Source organism: Argiope bruennichi, chromosome X2, assembly GCF_947563725.1.
Source record: "Argiope bruennichi chromosome X2, qqArgBrue1.1, whole genome shotgun sequence".
In the NCBI taxonomy this organism is placed as follows: domain Eukaryota; kingdom Metazoa; phylum Arthropoda; class Arachnida; order Araneae; family Araneidae; genus Argiope; species Argiope bruennichi.
In genome coordinates, this window is record NC_079163.1 from 129,770,571 (window position 1) to 129,793,762 (window position 23,192).

At 30.2% G+C, this 23,192-nt stretch overlaps 2 protein-coding genes and 1 long non-coding RNA gene across 3 annotated transcripts; 1 reads left to right on the plus strand and 2 right to left on the minus strand.

Annotated features, from left to right (window-relative positions):
• Positions 1–421: 421 nt before the first annotated feature.
• LOC129961027 (uncharacterized) lies at positions 422–23,192 on the plus strand. The gene is made up of 3 exons (XR_008783748.1): positions 422–542; positions 21,128–21,210; positions 22,954–23,192. It is a non-coding gene; the product is annotated as an uncharacterized LOC129961027 (long non-coding RNA).
• On the minus strand, positions 1,093–4,525 carry LOC129961025 (uncharacterized). The gene has a single exon (XM_056074817.1). It carries the CDS (start codon positions 4,523–4,525, stop codon positions 1,130–1,132), a length of 3,396 nt encoding a protein of 1,131 aa, XP_055930792.1. The 3' UTR covers positions 1,093–1,129.
• On the minus strand, positions 15,588–19,118 carry LOC129961026 (cuticle protein 14-like). The gene is made up of 2 exons (XM_056074818.1): positions 19,011–19,118; positions 15,588–16,028 (listed from the first exon to the last, which is right to left on the minus strand). The coding sequence occupies exons 1-2, from the start codon at positions 19,084–19,086 to the stop codon at positions 15,589–15,591; spliced, it is 516 nt and encodes a 171-aa protein (XP_055930793.1). The 5' UTR covers positions 19,087–19,118; the 3' UTR covers position 15,588.

The following is a 23,192-nucleotide window of genomic DNA, read 5'->3' on the forward strand; positions in this document are numbered from 1 at the left end:
ATGTTTCTTACATTGGAATCGAAGTGTCTACTTCTCACACCGAAGTAAATGAGTCTACCGCATTTTAGTTTCACTACACCTTAATTTCAAAACATTGGATGATTCTACTAACCGTACTTATTTATATTTTATGATTTTAGCGTATCTTATTTTTTTTTTTATGAAATCAGTGTGTTAGTATCATATCTGTCATATTAAAAGAGAAAATCTTGTTTTAATAAAATATTTCATGCATTTGAAATTATTTATACAAACGTAAAAAAAAAAAAAGAAATATTGCTTTTTCAGTTAAAAACATAGGTCTTTTCACATTGTCTTTTTATAAAAGCTGTTTTTATCCACTCTGAACCTTCAGAAGCAGGAAAAGCGCGCTTGAACAGGAAATTACTTATCTTCTTATTATTTTTATGGTAAGGCGTCAGAGCACTTGTAAAATATCCATTCATATATCCGCTTCAGATTTTGATATCGTGTTAGTACTAAAGATTATTTCTTAGTGTAAAGCATGAATGATTCATCTGTTTTGGAAGCAAATTGAATAAGTAAGTGTTTATATTCTTTTTGTATTATTTTGAATAATATTAATCTTTTATATGAATATATTTCAAAGCATACAAATAAAAAATTCGATAGTATTCTGAGGCAAACTTTTATTAAATGAATCTTTACAAAGGTTTAATTTAAAGAAAAATAGCCTGCTAAGAAAATGTCCATAAGTTCTTCACTTTTCATTTCGGTCTGTGATTTGCCGACTGATTTAATTCAGGTTTATATAAACTTCTGTGGATATTTTTCTTTTTCAGTTCTGGCAGTTTTTCTATAAAAAAGCAGAAATTCATCTCTATTGCAAAAATTTTATATATGGCTAAATATGTTAAAATTTGTGGAAGTAATCTTTAATTAAAAAAATTTCATAAATGGTTTAGAAGAAATATGTTGAAACAACTGATAAATGAAACTGAGTCTACCTAGTGATTTAGATTAAAAAAAATGAAGAGAGTGGATAAGTAATAGTCACTGAAATAAAGAGACAACATTGAAAAAGGAAAAGAAAAATATTTATTGAGCAAGAAAAAGACAAATTGTTTTACGAAATTCATTAACACATTAGTTTTATTTACAGTTTCCCTCAACAGTTTCTATCATCATTTGATAGAGAATAGTGTCCATATGAGATACAATCAACTCCATTTTCCAATATAAATTTTTTATCATAAAAAGAACAGAGAGATTTTTTATTCACAACATTAGTACTGATTTCATGATTTCGACTTAAAATCTGATGTTGATAACATCTTTCATTTGACATATTTTTTAAAACATTCACGTACATATCATGATTTATTTTTTTAACCTCAGATCTTTTGATTCCCTTAGCGGTCCTTTTGCAATTGTCACCGAAAAAATAAGAATACATTTTTGGTTTTAAACTGCAAACTTCCTTAATTGGTACTCCTTTTGTTTCATCTTTAAAGAAACCTAGTTTATTTTCATTAAATGTATTATGTAGTTCATGGCTTTTATCATAGTTAGAAAAATCAAAAATTGGAGGTAACTTATTTTCTAAATCCTTATAAATATCTTCACATTTAATTTCTAATGTGAATGAATCTGTATCCATATACAAAAGGGTAACGTTTTCACCATAGTTTTCTTTGAATACTTCATAATATAATTTATACATATAAAGTTTAGACAGTTCTAAAACTGTAAATCCTATGTAAATTGGTTTATTTAAGAATAAATTTATCTTCCTTTTTTTGAACAAAACACAGTTCTCGTTTATTATGGAAAAATACTCCAAAGAAGAGCTAGATAACTGGTTTATGCATTCGCGTTTAGTTACACCTATTTTAACATCTATTTGTTTTCTGACGTTCATGCAGCTACGACCGAAAAAACTATTAATCATTAATTTGAAAAAAGATTTGTCAAACTCATTTTTAGATTCTTTTCTTTTCAATGTATTAAATTCTACATAAGATTTTAACCAATCCCGCTGTCGAAAAGACATGACTCGGTGAACTTTTTTTAGTTTTAATCCTTGCTTTATATAAAATTGTAAATTTAGGTAATGAGTTACATAATGACGCTTATTAAATAAATTAGGTGTTAGCTTTTTAGTTTTACAATTAAACTTAAAATTATTTTTTTCTAATGCTTGCTTTTGATATGGGGATAAATTTTCATAAGATATATTTAAGTGTTCAACGGCTAGGGGGAAATCATCATGCATGTCACGTAAATTTTTAGGATAATCTAAGTCAACCTCCATAATATACCCTGTTTCAGCATCAGGAGTAATGCTCATTATATCTAATTTATCTATTTCTTCATGATTTAACCACTTAAAATTAGAAAATGGTAGATTAGCAGTCATGGAAAAACCATATAAATTATTAACATCAACTGAAATAATGTATTTATGAGGTTCGTTATGATTATAAGTTTCAGGCACATATGGGTTATTACATTTGGAATATCTTTTACCAATAAAACAAATTCCTCCTCTAATTCCCCTTTCAAGCATTAAGTACATATCCACGTCTGTTAAAAGTTCAAGATGCGCATCTGTCATTTTCAGGCCAGCACTCCATGTTAAATCTGGTGCTGATATAAATTGTAAAGCTTCTAAGTGATACATACGATAAGTTATATCTCTAAAGTTATTGAAGATATCTGCCAACAACAAACAATCCACAAATAAATAGAGTTTAAGGTAATCTTCAAACATGTAACATCTGAATTTCTTCCATACATTTAGAGCATGAAAATAATCCTCATCTGATATATCTTCTCCATTTAAATTATTATAAAAGTAATGTTTTGGAGGAAGCTTTTTCTCGACTAAAACTTCAATATTATTAAAGTAATCATACGGAAAAATCGCTTTTCTTAGCAAAAGATCAGCATGCTTTATTCCATAAAAGTATTCTCTGAAAATAGGGAAATCATAATTTGATTCTTTTAAATTATTTGTTAGCTTAGACAGAGATGAACTCAGAAAATGGTAACTATCTAGAAACTTTAAATTTCCTATAGTGAAAGTTATAAATTTTTCTTTGTTTATTGGTATAACTTTAATCTTTTTTCCGAATCTCTGTGAAATTTTTTTGAAAATTAAAGGGCAATCGTAATTAGTAAAATTATGTAAAACAATTGGTATTAAATGGGAATATTTATAATTTAAGTTACATGGTACACTGTGTGCGAAACCTAAAAATTTTCCTGAATAGTGACAATGGTTAAGGGCAATTATATCAGTTGCTTTAAAATCTTTTTGACATAAGTGACATTTTTTAGGTTGTATTGAATCCGATTTCGTAAAGGGGATATTTTTCTCCATAAACTTTAAAATCATTGTTTCAAGGTATTTTAGACATTCCAAAAAATTTTCAACGCAATCTGTTCCACGATAATAATTGTGAAAAACAATTTTGCTGTTTTCATCAATGACGAAAAGTGCATAACAAATTGGCTCATGCTTTTGGGTTCTGACGCTAAAACTTCTATCTTTTCTTGGTAAAGAAGTATGTATTTGTGTTGTAAGACATTCAAAGTCTGCATAAATGCAAAAGGGATCTTTGAACATTTTTTGGTACGAGTTGAATTTTAGAGTATTATTATTTAAAGAAGGCATTTGCAATTTCTGAGGTTTGTTTAACAAACAGAACATTTGGTGGGATTCGAGTGTTTCTTTTCTTCTGAAACTCAATAAACAATTCTTACAGTAAAAACTGCAACTATTTTTTTCATGCAATAATCTGTTAAAATTTGTAATTAAAAAGTAATGCTTTTTATATAGCAATAAGTCAACTTCCTTTCTTAACTTTCTTTTAGTCAAATAAATTGGAAAGATATTTTTCTCAAACCCGTAAACATTAATGCTAATATTATTTTTTTCTTCAAACATTTGTATTTGATTAAGTGCCACAGGAAATTTCAAGAAGGAAAAATTTAAATATTTTAGATGTTTTCTGTAAGAAGCTGGACTGTTTTTATTGTATTTTGCTGGAAATAATCTAGCAATTATGCAGTAAAGAAAGCATTTATCATCACAGTTATTTATATTTAAAATACATTTTTTTAATTTAAGACATTTTGGGAGCGATATAAAACATCCACCGTTTAACGGATCGTAATATCCAATATGAACATCAATAAATTTGATATTATCGATTATCCAGCCACTTCCAAATTTGATAAAAGTTTCAATTGAGGAGAGAATTTTTTCAAATGCTTCTGATATATTTTTACCTAAATCTAAATTCGAAAGTGATCTCTGACAATAAGATGAGAAATAAAAAAACTGCTCTTTAATGTTATCATTATCATCAAATTTAAAAAAATTTATTCCCATGCATATAACAAAACGTAATCGATGAGAAAAATTAGAACCAGAAAGTAGCTCAAAAATGTCTGTTTCATTATCTGATAGAGCAACTAATGGATCTAAATATACAAGCAAATCTTTTCGATAGCTTTCAAGAAAATTTTGGAATGCATGTTCCTTTAAGTAAAACATCTTACTTTAGAATATGACTGTTTGAAACACTTGTTTCTCAGTTGTACTTCGATGCATGGTCTGCAGCTAATTTGATGGCTTCTTTTAGGTTATCTTTCAAGCTAGCTGGTAAGTTGAATCTGTTAGTTATACGACCGTTGGTTTCTCTTGAAAAGCACATGTATTTACTACTCTGGTATTCTTTCATCGTTAAGATGTAACCACGACCAAGATGAACGGAGAACTCGGGCATAGAAGAAGAAAAATTACCATCTTCTGATAGATCCACATCGAATTTTGGCTCAGTTGGTGGAGTGTCGAAAGATGATGCGGAAGACTCGCACGATAAGGATACCATCTGCGATTTCTTTTTACTCTTCTCAGCTTCATGTTCTTTGTTCTTCCTTTTCTTGTTTTTCAGCATTCCTTCCATCTCTTGAGAAAAGGAAGAGATGTATATAAGACAAAAAGATAATTTTAACTTTTAATGTAAAAAAGAGTTAGTTAAACATAGGAAAAAAAATCCTTAGTTTTATCTATACCACAAATATTTAAGTGCTTACATTTTAAGAAATTGATATCTATGGTTTGCAATTAAAAGTTTTAAACAATCACTAATTGTTTTAAAAGTTTTTGTTGCATTCAAAAATTATATCAAATTTAATGGTAGAAAATTCAATAAGATTATTATTTATATTAATTGAGATATTGTAAAGCAAAATATTAAATCAAATGTGTACGAAGGTATTAGGACGTTTCTCACCATGGTATGAATTCATCTTCAAAGTAGAAGAATCAAGCTTAGCAAAATAAACTTTATCTTTACCTAACAGAAAAAAATAAAACTCATAAGTTTTTCTTTCAAAAAGGATACATTCATTTTCATTAAATTGTTAAAGTTTTGCTTAAGAAATTTTAGAATTATAATACTCACTTAGGAAGAAAAGCCAACTTTCAGTAAATAGACTCCACTAGCAAATAGAGTAAGACTTGTAGTTAAAATAAAAATTTTCTCGATAGATAAGATGTATGGAGACATCAATGGATCTAGTTGGTTTCTTCTCTATGAATATCAAACTTTCTCTAGGTTTATATACCAAATTCTGTTCAGATTTCTGAGTATTCCATGCAAAATAAGTCTCTCCTTTTTTCAGAATAAAAATACTTATTCATGAAATCAGATAACCAACCTCTGAAGCCAAGATATTTTTATTCATTTATCAGTAACATCGAACATAATATCTTCGACTTAAAATAAACTCTAAAGAAGTATTTTCACCATTTATAGAATGTAAGTGATGTATACACAACAGAAAGGAAGAAAAGCTAAAACGCCAAAGAAACACACATTTTTTCATAAATAATTTTTTATTCGCAAACAATTTTACAGTAGCATAATTTACATATATACAATATCGTATACAGAATATTGGATAATATTTTACAGAGAAATAAAATGTACAAAATTTTCCTTTCACAAAATTGGGATAAATTTAACATCTCATTCGACTAATTTTCACAGAAATAACACATATAAAATCTTCACTTTTACAAAATATGTAACAGTTGAACCACTTCATCATCATTCAATAATTTAAAATATCCAAATTGAAACCTTGGATTAGTTTCCACTTCATCAAATTTTTGTTCTTTCGCTATCAATATACATTCCAAAATTGTATCGAAGAGATTCTTTATTGTTGAATGTACGTTGAATTTCTCGATAGGATCTGTTCGATGTAGTTGACAAAATCCAAACTGATCTGAAGAACTATCTCTGTGAATGTAGTGAATAATTTCAGAATTATTTAACACTTGGAAATAAATAACTTTTTTTGAAAAATCTAGTGATTGTTGTGTAATAACATATTTTATACATTCAACTAAAGAGTTAAATAACGTAGAATGAATGTATATATATTCTTGCACAGAGCAGACGTCGCAAATCATATATCCGTATTTCTCCATGGTTCAAGCTCATCTGAATCGAAAAGGTTCGTAATTTTCATAAATGTACCTTTTCTCATACACATTCTTTAAAGAATATATATATATATATTTCATTTCTCCATAGATTTTTTTTTCAAGTTTTTGAACATATTTTCTGGAGATACATCAGAACCATTCTCTTAAATACATTATTAATCACGCCTTCGTGTAATTGTGACAAATCCAAAGAATCGCATTGCGTATTTTTGTCAATATGCTTTGAAAGCAGTGAGCCGGGAATGGATTTGTATTTCAAGAGCATATCCCAATCCAAAATATCACTCAGGAGTGAATAGTATTTTCGCTAAGATCTTGATATCTCGACACCAAACTCATATCCAAAACATCATTATGATCAATGATAAATCCTTCAGTCAAAACTTGAAATTGTGAGATTCGTTTCCAGTCCAGATCTCTCCTGAAGTCGAGCATAAAGTTTGTAGATAGAGATTGGAATTCTGAAATTAATGCTAGGTTTATTGGATCTCCTCTCTCCAAACATCGTCTGAGAAAAGATTCCGATAATTTTTGGTATCTACATAGCTTGTCAAAGTCAAGTTTTTCTCTGAACTCTTCCATAAACTCTTCGGAAAGTTTTGATATTGAGATAAGATAGAAAAATCCAATTCATTTTGCAATGATCTCATAACCTCCTCTGTGAGAGTTGTGTTTTTAGAAAACTCAACCCAATCGAAATCGTTTCTCCCCATCGTTATAGAGTTCGTAAGGCTTTGTGTCTAGTAGTACACTGAGAAAACTACCGTTCCAAATTTCTTTTATAGCATAGTATTGTAAGTTTTGGTTTGTTTTTTATGACATCAGAGATTTAATTTATTCATATGGCTCATAGGTTTGCATTTTTGGAAATAGTGCGATAAATGACAACATGGGTGTAGTTTCAGTTTTTGCTGTACAAAGCGTTTCACAACCATTTCGTTTTTCTGTTTATCTTGAAAGCTTAGTGAGTTCAGTGACATGTGTCTAGAAAATATATAGAGGAAATATAAACAGAAATGGCCGCATGTAAACGTATCAGCATCTTGATAACATATTTTGTTGAAAAGTATAGTGTTGGCATTTCTCTTTAAGAATTCAACGATATGTTTTTGAACTGGTGGAATGCCATAACTATCAAAATAATAAACTGTTCCACCTCTGAAATATGCACAAACCCAATGGCTCCCTGGTTGAGTTTTAGCATCTAAGTTAATAACGAATGAAGCAAAATTACCTTTTACTAAAGGTAAAGAATCAGATGCATATACACCACCAAATTCTCGTTTTACCATAGGATCACTACATGCTAAACGACAAATTGTTATGGTATCCATTTTTAGTAGTCGATTAACACGCTTCGCGATCGATCAATTTCTATAGTGTTTCGGAATTCTGAATAAACTACCAAACTAACAGTCTCTGAGAGTGCTTCTTTGAATTTGAGGTCAATTGAAATATTCCCGCTTTTGTTAACACTAGTATGTGACTCATTAGATGCGAAATCAGGTGTTAAATCGATTGCATGTAATGCATAACCATTTTTATATTCTATATAGTTTATGTTGATATTTTGAAAATTGTGATAACAATTTAAGTTAGTGAAAAGACTTAAGTAGCTGCGGGCATAGGAGTCTGATGCAAAATCAGGATTGTATGGCTTTGCTGGATACATTTTATTTCCATCCGATATGCTTAGATAACTCAAAGAGTAATGTGAAAAATTGAAAGGATTTTTTGCTAGATTTCCGTTTAAAGCATCATTTGCCACAAAGCCACAAATAATTCTGTAAGGAAGAGGGCCAATAAATGCATTAGATATTGTAATACTTTGAAGGCCATTTGCTAAAGAAAATGTTCGAACATCAACACGCCTTATTGGTAATTTCATCGAGCCATGTTCTAGCGCTTTTTCTTGGGCGATAATTATCGAAGGTGCAACATTCACCTTTCGAACAAAAAGACTTGCTGATTGTAAAACAATTTTACAATCAGGACTGTTAGACATTAAAGCAAATTCTGACTTGTGTTTGAGTAATCGAATTCTCACATCTACACCATTTGGTAGCAACCGCGGTTGACTTGCAATGTCCATATGGAGAGGGCCTATTAGATCTAATGCTTTCGATTCTGCTGCTAACTTTTGGCGTTCTCTGAAACCTAAATTAGTTGAATTTAGGCCCATTGTATTAAATTGACCTGAAGTATCTTTGTAGAATAATGCAGAGGTTAACATTGCTTCTTGAGCAGATTTTGACGAAAATAATAAAGCATCTAAAAACGCACGATAAGAAAAATTCACTTGGTTAGAGACCTGACGATCGTTTAAAAATACACTTAATTCTGAGAAGAGAGTGTTTAGAATATAATTTATTGGGGCAACTTGATCTGTGGTCGCAAGATTTCCCCCATTTTTCTTGACGACTTTAATTTGCAAATGTAAGATTGTATGTGCTAAATCGAGATATTGATCTCCATTTCCACTAATAAAAAATTCTATAGGTGAAGTGTCTGATAGCGAAGCAACAAGTTGAATCTCAGTGAAAGCCGATGAATCGATTGCAAGTTGAACAGGAACGTTCGAAAATAAATCAAGCTCACTCTTTAGACAGACAGTATTTTCCATCATGTAAAAATGTCCTCTATTTCTTTTCGCTTTTTACTAGGTCGAGTTTTACCTCTTGACTGTGTTTTTTTCAATGAACGTTTTCTTTTTATACCCTTTCCATGCTGAAGTTTTTGAAAGAAGTCATCTTTAATGCGACTTGAGGTTTCTCTTAATCGATGTCGAGCAGAATCTTTGAACGATGCGCCCTCTGTTACATCTGTTAGAACATTCTTACTGGTTCTCAGTAACTGATCGCCTAAATATTTTCCTGCTCTTATTGCTAGAGGAGTTATGAAACGTCTCAAATCACCAAATATCCCATAACCACGCTGATAGGGCCCTCCAGTGAAATAAGCATTTCCTCCAATTTGTTGGAGACGATAGTACTTCTCACAGTTTCTAGTGTCCAACTGCATTTTGTGTAATCCTGGTAATGTATGAAAAGTCCGTAGAAAAAGCTGCTAATTTATAGGTTTGCGTCGAAACGGAAGTATGGCATATGTTTTTCCGCCATTTATTGTTATATCAGTAGCAAAGCTTGTTTTCAGTTCAATTTGGATTGTTTCTATAAATGTTTTTCGCACAGGAAAGTATAGAGGTCTATCATAGTATTTTACTATTTGATCTTCTTTCTCGTTAATGCAAGGGATGATTCGTAGGAGAGGAGCGAAGGAGTCTCCTACGTGATGTGATTGCACTAGATCGCTATAAATGAATATTTCTGTTATTCCACCACTTATATCAAGTGAATACTTGGATTCGTAGTTCCCGCTTTTAAATGAAGTTTTATCAAAACCCAGCAATTCCGCTAGAGCTTTTGCGAATTTTACTTCATAGTAGTCAGGGACGTGAAGCTTGGTTTTCGAGTTTTCTAAGAGTGATAGTTGGATGTACTCAAATGAGTTGAGTAAATTCGAAGGCGTTTTGTATATTCCTGGCTTAATAACTAAATCTTTCGAATGTTTAATGGATTTCACAAAAGAAGGATATTCTTGAATGAACACTTTAAAAGAATCGTTACTGTTCACATGAGCTAAATAATTAACTCTCAGTTTCTGCGTTTGCTTAATAACAGTATTCTCTTGGAGATTCAGTTTGCGTAGCAGTGAAGATCCTGAAGACTTTTCTATATGCATTTCGACATATTTCGATAAAATGATAGAAACCTCTAATTTATGTCGATCGTATTCAAATTTTATGAGCTCGTCTATATTTCTCGCTGCTAGATGTCTGTTTAATATTTCAAACAAAACTCTAGGCTTGTGAATAGTCATCCTTCCAAACATTGCAGACATTTCAATTTCTATTTCGAGAACGCTTCTAGGAGTCGAATCAACTATTTTCACCACTATTTCTACGGGAGATTGTTGAGAGATGCGAAATTGATAAATCCTCGAAGTGCTCAAAATTGTTTCTTCGTTAGGTAAATGTAGCATATATAACAATTTCGATTCTTTCGCAACATACAATTCCAATCCTTTTCGAATGTGGGCTGCGACCGTTGCAGCATGCGCATCGTATTCAAACTTTATTTTAGTTTCACCAATCGTTTCTACGATTTTTCCATTCAGAGTAAACCAAAATGCATCAACACTCTCTGACTTATAAGTGATTTTTATTTCTTGTTCAAACTTGTCCATAACGACAACCTCTTCTTTTTCGTACAGTATCGTATAGAAATTATTATGATTTGCAGTGATATTAAACCAATTGTGAGGAATTGATATTTCAGATAATGCCACTTCCCATTCACCATTTAAGATTATTGGAGCTGATAATTTCGTTCTGTAAGATGATTGTGTATTTGAGGGGAAATAATTCATACTTGAATCACTTGGTAAAGTGACGTAGAACTCTTTTACGTCATCCATTCTGCTTTTATCCAAGAATTGAAACGTTTATCAAATCCTTTCCACTTAACGAAACGCTCTTTCTTTTTTCCGGTGCCTCTGCTTTTCAAAATTTTTTCTATTCTCCAAAAATCACTAGCTGTTTTTATCACTTTCTGCAATTCCTTCTCATAAAATCGCCCTTTCACTAATTCGTTTCTCAAGTCTTGCAGAATGTAAGTAGGTGGATTTGAAGGAAATCTTTTTTGTATACTAAAAACCTCATCAGACCAATTGGGTAAAAATCCTCTACGGAACGTTTTAGTAATTTTAGAAATTCTAACCTGATCTCCTATATTAAATTTATATTGAACTTCGCGTTTTGAATGGTATAATTTGTTAAAAATTGGAGACTGGTGCTCTTCTCTTACTTGAGAGGGTGCGAATCCAGTACTGCAATGAACGCTGTTGTTGTAAGACTTTAATACATGATCTAAAATGTCTGTGTATTTATAGGAACTTCTATGAGTAAAAATACGAAATAATTTGTTTTTTAGAGCGCGGTTAAATCTTTCAATAACGCTTGCTTTATATTCGCTGTGAGAACTGTAATGGTTTACACCTTGTTTTTTAAATAGTTCTTGTACTGATTTGTTATAAAATTCGGTTCCCTGATCTGTTTGTAGGTTTCGAATTTTGTTTTTCACTTTTTTAAACAATTTCTTAAAAGCTTCTACCAAAGAATGTGCTATTTTGTTTTTCAAGGGTATTGCATAAGCATATTTTGAAAAAACATCGATTGCAGTTAAAATATATTTAAATCCTTTATTAAATTTAGAGTATTTCGAAACATCCACTAAATCACATTGCATCAAGTCTCCTATGCCATACGATAGTACTTGCCTTCTCTTAAATCTCAAACGTATAGGTTTGTGAAGGGTATATACATCTTGCGTCATAAACCATTCCTTTGTTTTCTGTGGTGTCACGTTCGAAGCCTTTGAAAGTCTTGCAACTCCTCCAAACGAAGCTGGGTGCTTTATATCATAGTAAATGTTACTTAATATTCGATCCAGTTGTTGATGGTTTGACTTCGCATTTTCCATGGTGGTTCTGCTTCTCGTACAAGAGGTCTCTCGCTTGCTGATCGAGATCGTCGGCGGTTAAAAATTGGGGTTGAAGACTTGTAACTATTGTCTTCTCTTTCGCTCTGGTCGATGTCGTCGGAAAATGAAAGGGGAAGTTTCAATTGACTTAAGACGTTTTTGTTCGATATCCACGAATGAGGTACATTAACTTCTTTAATTGCTCTCACAAATCTTTCAAGGTGTTGCGGTTTCTCTTGTTTTTTCGAATTTCTCATCACATACGAGAACAAATCTACAATTTTCGAGCCTTTTATAGGAACTCCGTTTTCTGTCATTTCTCCATATTCGTTCCAATGATACAGCCGCGTTTTGAGTTTTTCTACAATTGCCGGTATATATTTTTCATAAGTGCGAGGAACTGTATATCTGATATCTCGCATTATTTCATCATCATCATCACGTTCAATTGGCCTTTCTTCATCTAATTTTGATGTAGATTGTTTGGTTATGCTAACTGGAATGGGTGGTGGTGGTTCTCGTATCGTCCTTTGATATCTCATAATTAACTGAGATAATAGTTTCGCTCGTTGGTCATTAGGTAATTCAGATTCATCGAGTAATTTCAATATATTTTGTTCCAACTCTGATTCGAGCACTTTTGGGCGATGGTATGCAGCTAATAACTCAGGAGGAACCAAAGCCATTTTTTTAGCCATGTTCTTCTTTTTAAAATTTCAAATGCTATTACAGGCTGCATGACGGGTCACTCTAGCTACAACAGATGCAAATACAGATAAATTTAATGATAAAAATATACTGATGATTGATCAGAATTTTCTGGTCAATGTTTTTGTATTAATGAAGCATAAAGTGAAGGATCTCCTTTATATATGCTTTCAAGAAGCGAAAAATAAAACTAGAATTGTTCTGTTTCATATGTATTTTGTATTTATTTTCTTATCTCAAATCCTGTTACCGATAGCTCGACCTACCATTCCAGCTAATGCTGAAACAGCCGCTGGAAGTATTAGAGGCAAAAATCCTCCGTTTTGATTCACCAAAAGTTTTTTCTTTTGTTTAATACAAGTTGATCGATCAGCAATTTTTCTGATACTTTTTTTATATTTTGCAATTTTTTTTTACATTTAGAGGAATGTTGCCTGCAAGCACGTTCAAACAAATTTCACATATTGACAGTATTTGGGATTTGTCTGCATGTTGCAGCAATGATCTTCTTTGTTTTGGAGAAACTACTGATAATAAATGTAAAAATGAATAGTTCTTCTTCAAGTGTTTCATCATTTTGGTCTATATACCCAATATACACCACTACTATCAGGAAACAAACCGTCACGCAATCTGTATTCCTCTCTCGTTAGGGGATGGAGATCAACTACTAAATAAGTAAAGGGTTTCTCTGTCGCCTTTTTATATGCATCCACCAGAAATTTAGAATTTCCTGGATACAGTTGCCTACCAAAGCAATGGATTTGGCTCATATCTCTTGAATTTTTAAATAACATTATATAGTGCGAGTTCAAGCTAATATCTCGCATAACTTTGCATTTAGGAAATAAATTTTGTAAAATTAAAATTACACTCATATTACAGTGGTGTGAAACTGCAGTAAATAATTCTGCGATTTTATCATTTAAATGATGCATAAAATCATCTATTATTATCAGATCAGTTCCTGTGTAGTCTTCGGGCAGACCATGAAAAAATTCAACGCCTGGTTCTTTAAGAAACCAAGCAGAACTATATGCATAACACCATTTTATTTTATTTAAGCCCTTATCATATATATTGTTTTTTTAAAATTTTCCGCACCAATGATGTTTTACCAGATTGACTTTGTCCAATGATTAAACATGTGCTTGGATGTCTCAGCATTTTTAAAGATATTTTTACAACGCAAAAACTTTCATAAAACTAAAAGTAATTGATTTGTACTCGAACTTTTATAGTTTCTGAAATGTAACGACTATTACAAAACCGTATAGTGGTTACCGTTAATTACCACCAAAATCACATACAACATTCGAACCGCGTTGTTCTAAAAGATCAGATGGTTTGGAAAGTGTTGCTTTAACCATCCAAGCCATCTAATCCTAGAACGAATGCATCTATTGAAACTATAAAAGTGTGTTTGAAACTTACGCAAGAAATTCATTCACTTACTCAAAACGTTGGAAATGGACTTACATTCAAAGGGTGTAGATCCTTAAAAATAGAAGTATGATAAAAACATGTGAACAGAAACAGGAAGGTCGGTTGGGTTGGGAGAGATAAGCGAATATAAATAAATTGCATACAGCTCATATAAGAGAAGACATATCTAAAAATTATCATTCAAGCAGAAGCAGACGCTTCGATTGAAATGTAAGAAACATATGCGATGTGCGCAGCAGTCGCAACAAACGCGATGTAGGCAAAAAATGCTTCAACTGCATTTGCAGAAACAAACGCGATGTGGGCAACAAATGCTTCAACTGCATTTGCAGAAACTTACGCGATGTAGTCCAGAAAATGACATGTTTTTGACAAATAGTCCAGAAGATGACATACTATACTACTGATAAGATATCCTATTGTCAGCATAATAATTATTACAATGCACATAGTTATAAATAGAACCAAAATAATTCATTTCTTTTACACGCTTGGTTCCAGGTAAATAAGCATAAAAGAATGGACTGAATATTTCAATACTTTTTTAATGTTGATCGTTTTTGGTTTCTATTTAAATTTCCCAAAGTCGGATATCGTATAGTTAATAAATTTTCTTTACCTATTTATTAACTGTTTCTCAAATGGTAGCATGCTATATATATTCTATAATCAACATACTTGATTTCACCCCTCAGTGTAAGAAAATTGTCATCTAGTATCTATTATGTTTAGTTAAAGGTAAAGGAAAGGTATTTTATAAATAATCGTACATGATATTTTTACAAATAATATTATTTTAAATACTATTTTTTTTCTCAATTTATGAAAGACAGCTAATTAGTAAACTCTCCTTAAGTATTATTTCTATATCCCAAGAGCGTAAGTATATAAATACAGTCTTAACATAATTGAAAACTTTTACATAATTGCAAGTTCTTTTATGCGATTTCTTTTCATTTTGATCAAATTATTTCAGAAGCTGAAAATTAAGAAATGGTCGCTAAAACAGTTATTGTTGTGCCCAGAACTTTAAATGAAGTCGAAGTAATCTATTTGCTTAATTCGCTTAGTTTCAAAATTAAATGGCAGAATCCACTAAAAATATTTTTACCTTTGACAAAATACCTTTTAAAAATCATGAATGCCTGGCTTTCTATTTAATATTACCCAAATTCAAGTATCATGCAATTATTAAATTTTCTTTAAATGGGTATTAATATTTTCTCAAATGGTGGCTTACTATATATCCTAAATTCATTAACATATATATCAATTAAATCAAAGGTATAAGAACATTATCAGTTAACGTATATTATTTTAATGCAAAGGAATTTTATAAGTAAACGAACACGCGCAGCCAACAAAACTCTTTATTTAATTTTCAGGTTCAAATGTTTCCTTGAATCAAGCAACTGTTTTTGCTGGAATTAAAACTACCGGATATTGCTTTTCTGCAACTGCAGGTGGATTTTCAACAACGAAGATTGCATTGGCACTGTTTTTGTTATCAAGTCCTGGTTCGTTAGATGTGACTTTAGCATGATAACCGGATGCATCTGTATAATATTCCACTTTCCTGTAGACTCCGAATGGATCAACGTATCCATAGCTGCCTTTGATGTCTCCATTTTCTAAACGAATTTCTTGGCGATGTTGGGCGGTTCCATTTCCATCGTTCATGGAGAACCCAAATTCATAAGGGCTAGGAATCTCATTTTCGTCTCGGACGCCATAGAATTTCGATGGTACTCCATTTTTCTCAATGGATGATTGATAAATCGGATTTAACTGGCGTCCAACAGGAACGAGAATGTTGGCACCGTTCGGTCGGCTAGGAACTCGTTCTGAAATTAGAAATTTCACTAGGAGTTTATTATAAATGAAATGCATAGATTAATTATAGCTCATTCACTGTATGCATGTATGATGTAAACAAATTGGGACTTTTCCATATAAGAAAAAAAGTATTTGTGATAATTAAATGAAAGAAGTTTAATAGAAGTAAATAATCATTTTTTTTATTTTGTATAAATATAATAAAATGAAACGAATAATCAAGAGAATTGAAATACTTTCCATAATCCAGCCAAAACACTCATGCAACACAAAAAATTAATTTCGTCCAAGACTTTGAAAGTGAATTTAAAGCGAAGATTTCGTTGGGGAAATTCTCGAGTTCATTCAAGTCTCTATGGACGAATTCGAGGACTACACTTATGAAAGACTTCTAACTTTTTCCTAATATTATTTGATTAAACAGTAATAGCAGTCTATATTTTCTGATGTAGATAACTATTTTGGAGTACAATAATCATAGTTCTGTTTAAGACTCGAGATCGTTAAATCTACTGGAAAGCAGTTGAGGAATGTAAAACTGGGTTTGAAAAATTCTCACAATTAATCGATGCATAACCAGATATTTCATAGTAAAAGGTTTCAAAATTAAAATTTTTAAAAATAGTTTTAGGATGATCACATAAATTACTCCATGCAGAAAAACATTTGTAATATTCAACTTTAGCTCTTTATTTTTTTGCATTTGCATACATAAGAAATTGATAAAAATAAAAATTTAGTGCCTTTTAATATTTTTCTAATCGCACTGGCTACAAAAAAAAAAACTGTTTTAAAGTATACAAGAAAGACAGAAAACTCAGGCTTACTTTAAGGGTTTTTTTTGTAATGATTTTATGTCAATAAAATTTAAAGTAAATGCCAGAAAATTCAATTTATACGAAATTTTTTCTAATATTTTATATCAACTTTAGAAACATTAATGATTTAGTTGTATTTTCAAGGCTTTGTCTGTAATTTTTATACCAAAAGAAAGTTTAAATCTCTAAGAAAGCAGATCAAATCACATTTTCGTCAAAAATTACAGGAATGAATTTTTGAGTGCATTTTTTAATTGTAGTGGATAAAAGCAATGAAAAAGTATTTACACAGAGAAACCGAAAGAAATCTTTGCCATTTAAATAATAGTTTTAAAAAATATTACTTTAAAATTTTACAGAAAGTTGCAGTGAGCTGTACATTTTATTATGAATTCGCAGATATCGAGGTTGACATATGTGCCGCCACCCTTGTCCCCATATTACAGCACTTTTACTGTTAAGGATGTAAAAAAATGCAAGATAATTTAATTTAATTTCCAGTGGAATAAAAGTTTTCAACAATGGAAATGTAGTACAACTAAGTGTAAACAGAGGATGCTCTGTGATCTGAAAAACAACTAAGTCAAAGCGATGGACAACTTAGTCAGAATTAGCGAAGTTCCTTACGAGGTTTACGTGCAAGCATGCGAACCTCCTTTTTTAACAAGTCAAAATTGCTAATGGAGCCTTATGATATAGTTTTTTATATATTATTTGGGCAAAAAAAGTAATTGTTTTTTCATATAATCGTTTGAGATTATTTCGTATCATTATTTATTTTATTATTTTTTAAATACTTAGAAGAATTTGGAATATTGGAAGGATATTTATTTCGTACATGAGATATTTCTATCGCCAATAAGTGTGAGGACTTGAAGGAACAATTACTTTTATTCTGTCATCTTTTATCGCTGCTGCTCGACATCCAACCCGTTTGCATAAACATGTAGGTACTTACAACAGCAGCAAAATACTCAAAAAATAAGAACTAATGTTCAAACTTAACAAACGACTTTTGTAGTTCAAATAAATTTTATATCTGGAAAAAAAATCGATGTTTGAAAACTTTTTTTTAAGTCCAGAACGTGTAATCAAATATATAAAAAAATTATTACTGTTTAAAATAACTAGAAAAGCTAATTTTTGCAGAAGTATTCTCAATTTTCTTAGAAAGCTTATTTAACATGTCCTTTCTAGTCTATATTGCAAAATAAAAAATAAAAAAAATGCTATTTCAGCAAAAATACTAAAAAAATTACAAAAATTTCTAATAAAATTAGTCTTTAAGAACTGCTTGATTACATAACTTCATGGTTTACAAATTATTTGAAAAAATGTAGTAGACATTAAGAAGTGAAAAACGAAAACGAATCTTACATTAACATCTAATAGGAATGAGACGGACCCTTATAAAGACATAATAAAAAAAACCTTGGTGAACCAATTGTTAAATTTATTTGTTACATTCGTTTAGATATATTTCTCGGGTTCTCTTAAATTTTTGGTTCTTTAAAGATGGCAGGGTTATGGGTTTATAAATAATTCACGCAAAGTTTCGAAAACAGTAATGTTCGAAATATAATCTTATTTATTATCTAGTATGATGCATGTTTAAGTTTTTTTGGGGGGAGGGAGTCTATGAGTATGTGAGTAGAGTACCTCGTATATGGAGAGACACATATATCATGCTATGACGAAACAAATTTTTTTTCCCTTCCAAGAATTATATCTGGCTTAAATATCTGCCGTGCTGTATTTTTCACAGAATCAGATTGCTATTTACGTTATATAATTGATTTTTAAGAATTTTGGCTAAAGCGTTAAAGATCTGAAATATATCTAATGAAGATAGATGCTTTTAATTATGATGAGATATTTTGAAAAAATATTGGTTTCAAATATAAATTTGTTTCTTTGCGCTAAAAATGAAACTGCTCTATGCCCAAGTTTGTCAGGATTTGAAGAAGTTTCAAAGACTCCAAATTTCGTGAAACAAAGATAGTTGGAGAAGCTCCTTACAAAATATACTAACAGTTTTTTTTTTCAAAAATTATGTTTGTAAATGTATAAACAATGAATGGTAAAAAGTTATTCGAGAATCATGATTTTACTATGATTTTCATTAAAGTTGTGTCTGTAATGAAAAATAAGGTTTTTAATTTAAGTACTCACCTTGAGCTGCACCACCGAGAGTGAAAAGTCCCAGCAAAGAAATCAAAGGTACCCAGGCACATTTTGAAACAGGCATCGTACAAATTCAGATGCAAAGAGAACCGAAAAGGCTATGATGGAGTGAATCAAAGAATGTGATTTGGATTGCTTAGCTTAGACTTTTATATGCATAGGTAACAAAAGAATAGGAAATTTTTCCATGCTGACGGGTATGCTAGGGAACGCCCACGTTACGTGACAGCATTTCTTGGCTTCTAGTTTTTTATCATCATAAAAGAATGTAAATACCTTAAATCATTTCTTAGCTGAAATCTTCCGAATATGAGAAAGTGGAATCTGATTATTCAGATTCCACTCTTATAAGCAAGATAACAAAAACACGAGAATTTCAATATTTTTAACATTTAATGAGAAATCTACATTTTCTAGTTGATCATGATTTCTGACTTTTAACTTTCTATTTTTATGTGTTTTACCTTTTAATGAAAGAGGTAAATTAAATATCCATGAACTTTTATACATCGAACTAAAAGTTTCTTGCAAAAAAATGTAATATAAAAAATTTTGATAAATTTTCCAGCATTTCCTTATTAGAAAAAGCTATTAATTATTAATTTCTAATGTTAATAGAAACATAAGAAACTAAAACTGTCAAAAGAAATTTATGTTAAAAATGTACAAATATGCACGCAATTTTCAAATTTGATGGGAATATCTATATCCCCCCCCCTCTCTCTCTCTCTCTCTCTCTCTCTCTATATATATATATATATATATATATATATATATATATATATATATATATATATATATATATATATATATATATATATATATATATATATATATATATATATATATATATATATATATATATATGAACGTTAAATAAAAATCTCAAGCTCTGTCAGGCAGTTTGAATTTTTTTTTTTTTTTTTAATAATTCATCTTTGTCATCTTGATCAAACATATTGTCCAATATGTCCTAATCATTGGGTGTTTAGGCACAATTAAGTTTTTGTTCATATATAAAAATTATTTGAACACCATAAATTAAGATAGGTACTGAATTATTATTTAATCTATTGACATACAAAGCAATATTTTATCTTTTTATGGGAATTTTATTCAATATCCAGAATCTGATTTTCTAATGAAAATCCAATGCTCCTGAAGAAAATTTTATATATTAGGATTATCTATGTATGGGAGTTTAATATTTTAAACATAAGTTGAATCTGTGTATGCAACTAGCTTCAATAGCATATGAATATCAATTATGTGATAAATTTAATTAATCTAATTGATAATAAATGTTGTGTTAAAAAGAATACTATTTATAGTTTCAATGAATAAATAACTTGTTCTGTGCTCTTGAACAGTATAATATTTCTTATTTTCGGAGGAATGCTGGTATTCGAAAATGATTTTTGAATGAACTCAAATTCGTGGCCAAAAATATAGCTAAATATATTGTATTGACACGAACCGAAAAATGTGTAACGCTTTTTGACATGCTTTAAGGAATATAATTCAGCGATGGATTTCCGCCAACCTAAATCCGCTGAGTTGAGCTATCATATGTATTAAAAAATTGTTATTAGCCTATTGGGCAAATCAATAAATTTTCAACCGAATTTCATGAATGTGTAAAATATTAGGAGAGGAGAGGCAGAGGGACTGGCGGGTTAATGTTAGGTAAGCAGTAAACTAGAACCGATACTTCCACATTCTAGGGACGGAGTAGCATCAAGTGAAGTGCATTCGTTATTCATGAAAATATCACTTTTTGTTGTTTCCTTATAATATCTAACTTATGCATAAATAGAAGACCATGTATTTCTTTGCTACTTTGTAGCCATGATTAGTAGGCACACACATTCAATATTTATCAATATTCCTGTGTCATAATCTGTGTGAATGAGTGTCTTCATATTGTTGGGAATTAGAATCGTCCTTCATATTCTTTGCCGAGGTAATGGCGCCATCAGATCTGTGATTTGATGAGAATTTGATTAAAAATTTCCCAACAATAAATCTATGGATCTTAAACCAATCAAATCTAGTAGAAACCAATAAATCTATTGATCTCAAATGTTTTTTATTTATCTTTACAGATGCCTCGCATAAATAAAAGGACTACTGAAGAAGCAAAATAGACTCATGATAAGGTTAAAGAAAGCCAAGGGAATAAGGAAAAGTACGTGCTTACTGTTTAATATTCCTAAGGTATATTGAAAAATAGTATTGTTTCAAACCCTAGAATAGGTGAGTTTCACTTTTTACGCAATATCAGGAAAAAATGTTAACCGACAGGCTTCTCATATTAGCCAAATTTTCTATGGCATAATCATCAAATATCTGAGACACATAGCCTTAAACTGACCGAAGAATTAAAAATCAAGCATCATTTTAAGTGCAAGTGGATTAATGCAGATTGTAGCGAATTTGATTCTGCAGAAATGCAACCTAATGCAACCTTTGACAAAATAATAACAATTACTGATAAGTATTAAAAATTGCAATCTATCCATAATATATAGGTGGCATATTTAAGGAACATGGAAAGCATTTAGTTTCTGATTATATTTACAAAAATCATTTGAATTATAAAGTAATATAAGTTTAAATTGAATGTTATTTATTACATACAATTTTATTTGAAGTACGCTGTTTATAGCTTGCAAGAGGTTGGCGTCATGTCATCACAAGTATGGCAGGATAGCATAGTACTGGGGCACTCACGCTATTATGTAAAACTTTTGAAAATTCATTTTTAAATTATGTTCAAAATGGTTTAAGCTTTGTTAACATATTTGAATAACGTGTAAGAAACTATAAAACCAATTAGCCCCCTGATTTATAATTTTTATATCTTATAAATATAGAAAAAAAATAGTTTTTCTGAAAGTGGTCAGTTTTTTCCATTCTTCCCTAATATTTACACTTTCCCGAATGAGTTGGGTAGGTTCATATTTAATTCATTGCGCTTACTTAATTTTATAATATTTATAAACACCGAGCATCTATTTAGACAAGGACGGAACGTTCAAGCAGTACCTGGGCCAGCAATCTCCTATAAATCTTATCGAATGGATATGATTTTAACTGAAAGAATATTTTGTTTAAATATGATTGTGTGTAAAAGAAAATGCCCTGTAGTCATGAATTATATTAAAGAAATAAAAATAAATTTTAAAGGAACTATTAAAATAAACATTTAAACTAAAACAAATTTTCAGCAAGATAATAGATTAAAAATATGTTTAAATGTTGAACTATAATAGATTGACCTATAAATCAGAAGGGCGTTTCTTAGTAAGTACTGCCTAGTGTAAAATACTTAAATCCGCCACTGTCAAATAAAATCGGGCAAAAAAAAAAAAAAAAAAAAAAAAAAAAATAAAGAGAGGAAAAATAAACTATTCTAAAAGTTAAAGTTAGTGTAATATCCTTTTCTTATTAAATAAATATCTTGAATTTACTAAACTTGTTTCTGGCAAAATGCTAATGCCTTAGAATTTGATTAATATTCCTGCCATAAGAAATCTCAATGAGCAGAGTTCTCAGTTTGGATTAATTATATTTTTATCACTTAAATTTGACTTGTTTCTTATTTGTAAATATTGAATTTCGTAATCGGATTTTTACTCGTTTCTTTACATGTTACAGTTCTAAAATTTTGCATATTTATGTGTTATTGTTGACAATACACTATTTTAATATTTTCAGTTAATGGACTAATTTTTATTAATAATTTATTTCTATAGCAGTGGTACCACCTGTTAGCGTTTTGAGAAAAAATTGCTGTTAATATTCTCTAATATTTTCAGTACTGAAAAGCAGAAAAGGAATAAAATGTAAAATTCCACTTTTTAGTACATTAATAAAAGTATGTTTTTAAATGTTTTTATTAAATTTATTGCGTTTTTTTTTTTTTCAGATAAGTATTTCTCCTAAAGACTCATCTTCTTTGGTAAATAAAAATGTATGAATCACGAAGCGCTGATGGATCTTTTCTCTTCCAAAAAGGTTGGGTTTATTGTCAACTATTAAGTGTCCAAATGATTCTACCCTGTGTTATGTAATCATTAGCTTCTTTTTTTAGTGTCTGCTCTCTGAAGAAAAATAATTTGTCTATGCCTTTTTTTAAATTATAAAACATCCTTTTACTATTCAAAA

Excerpts from the sequence above, each read along its gene's own strand:
- LOC129961026 (XM_056074818.1), bottom strand. The coding sequence starts at position 19,086 with ATGCCTGTTTCAAAATGTGCCTGGGTACCTTTGATTTCTTTGCTGGGA. Across the intron at positions 16,029-19,010 it reads TCTCGGTGGTGCAGCTCAAG|AACGAGTTCCTAGCCGACCG; the intron begins GTGAGTACTTAA and ends TTCTAATTTCAG.
- LOC129961025 (XM_056074817.1), bottom strand. The coding sequence starts at position 4,525 with ATGTTTTACTTAAAGGAACATGCATTCCAAAATTTTCTTGAAAGCTAT.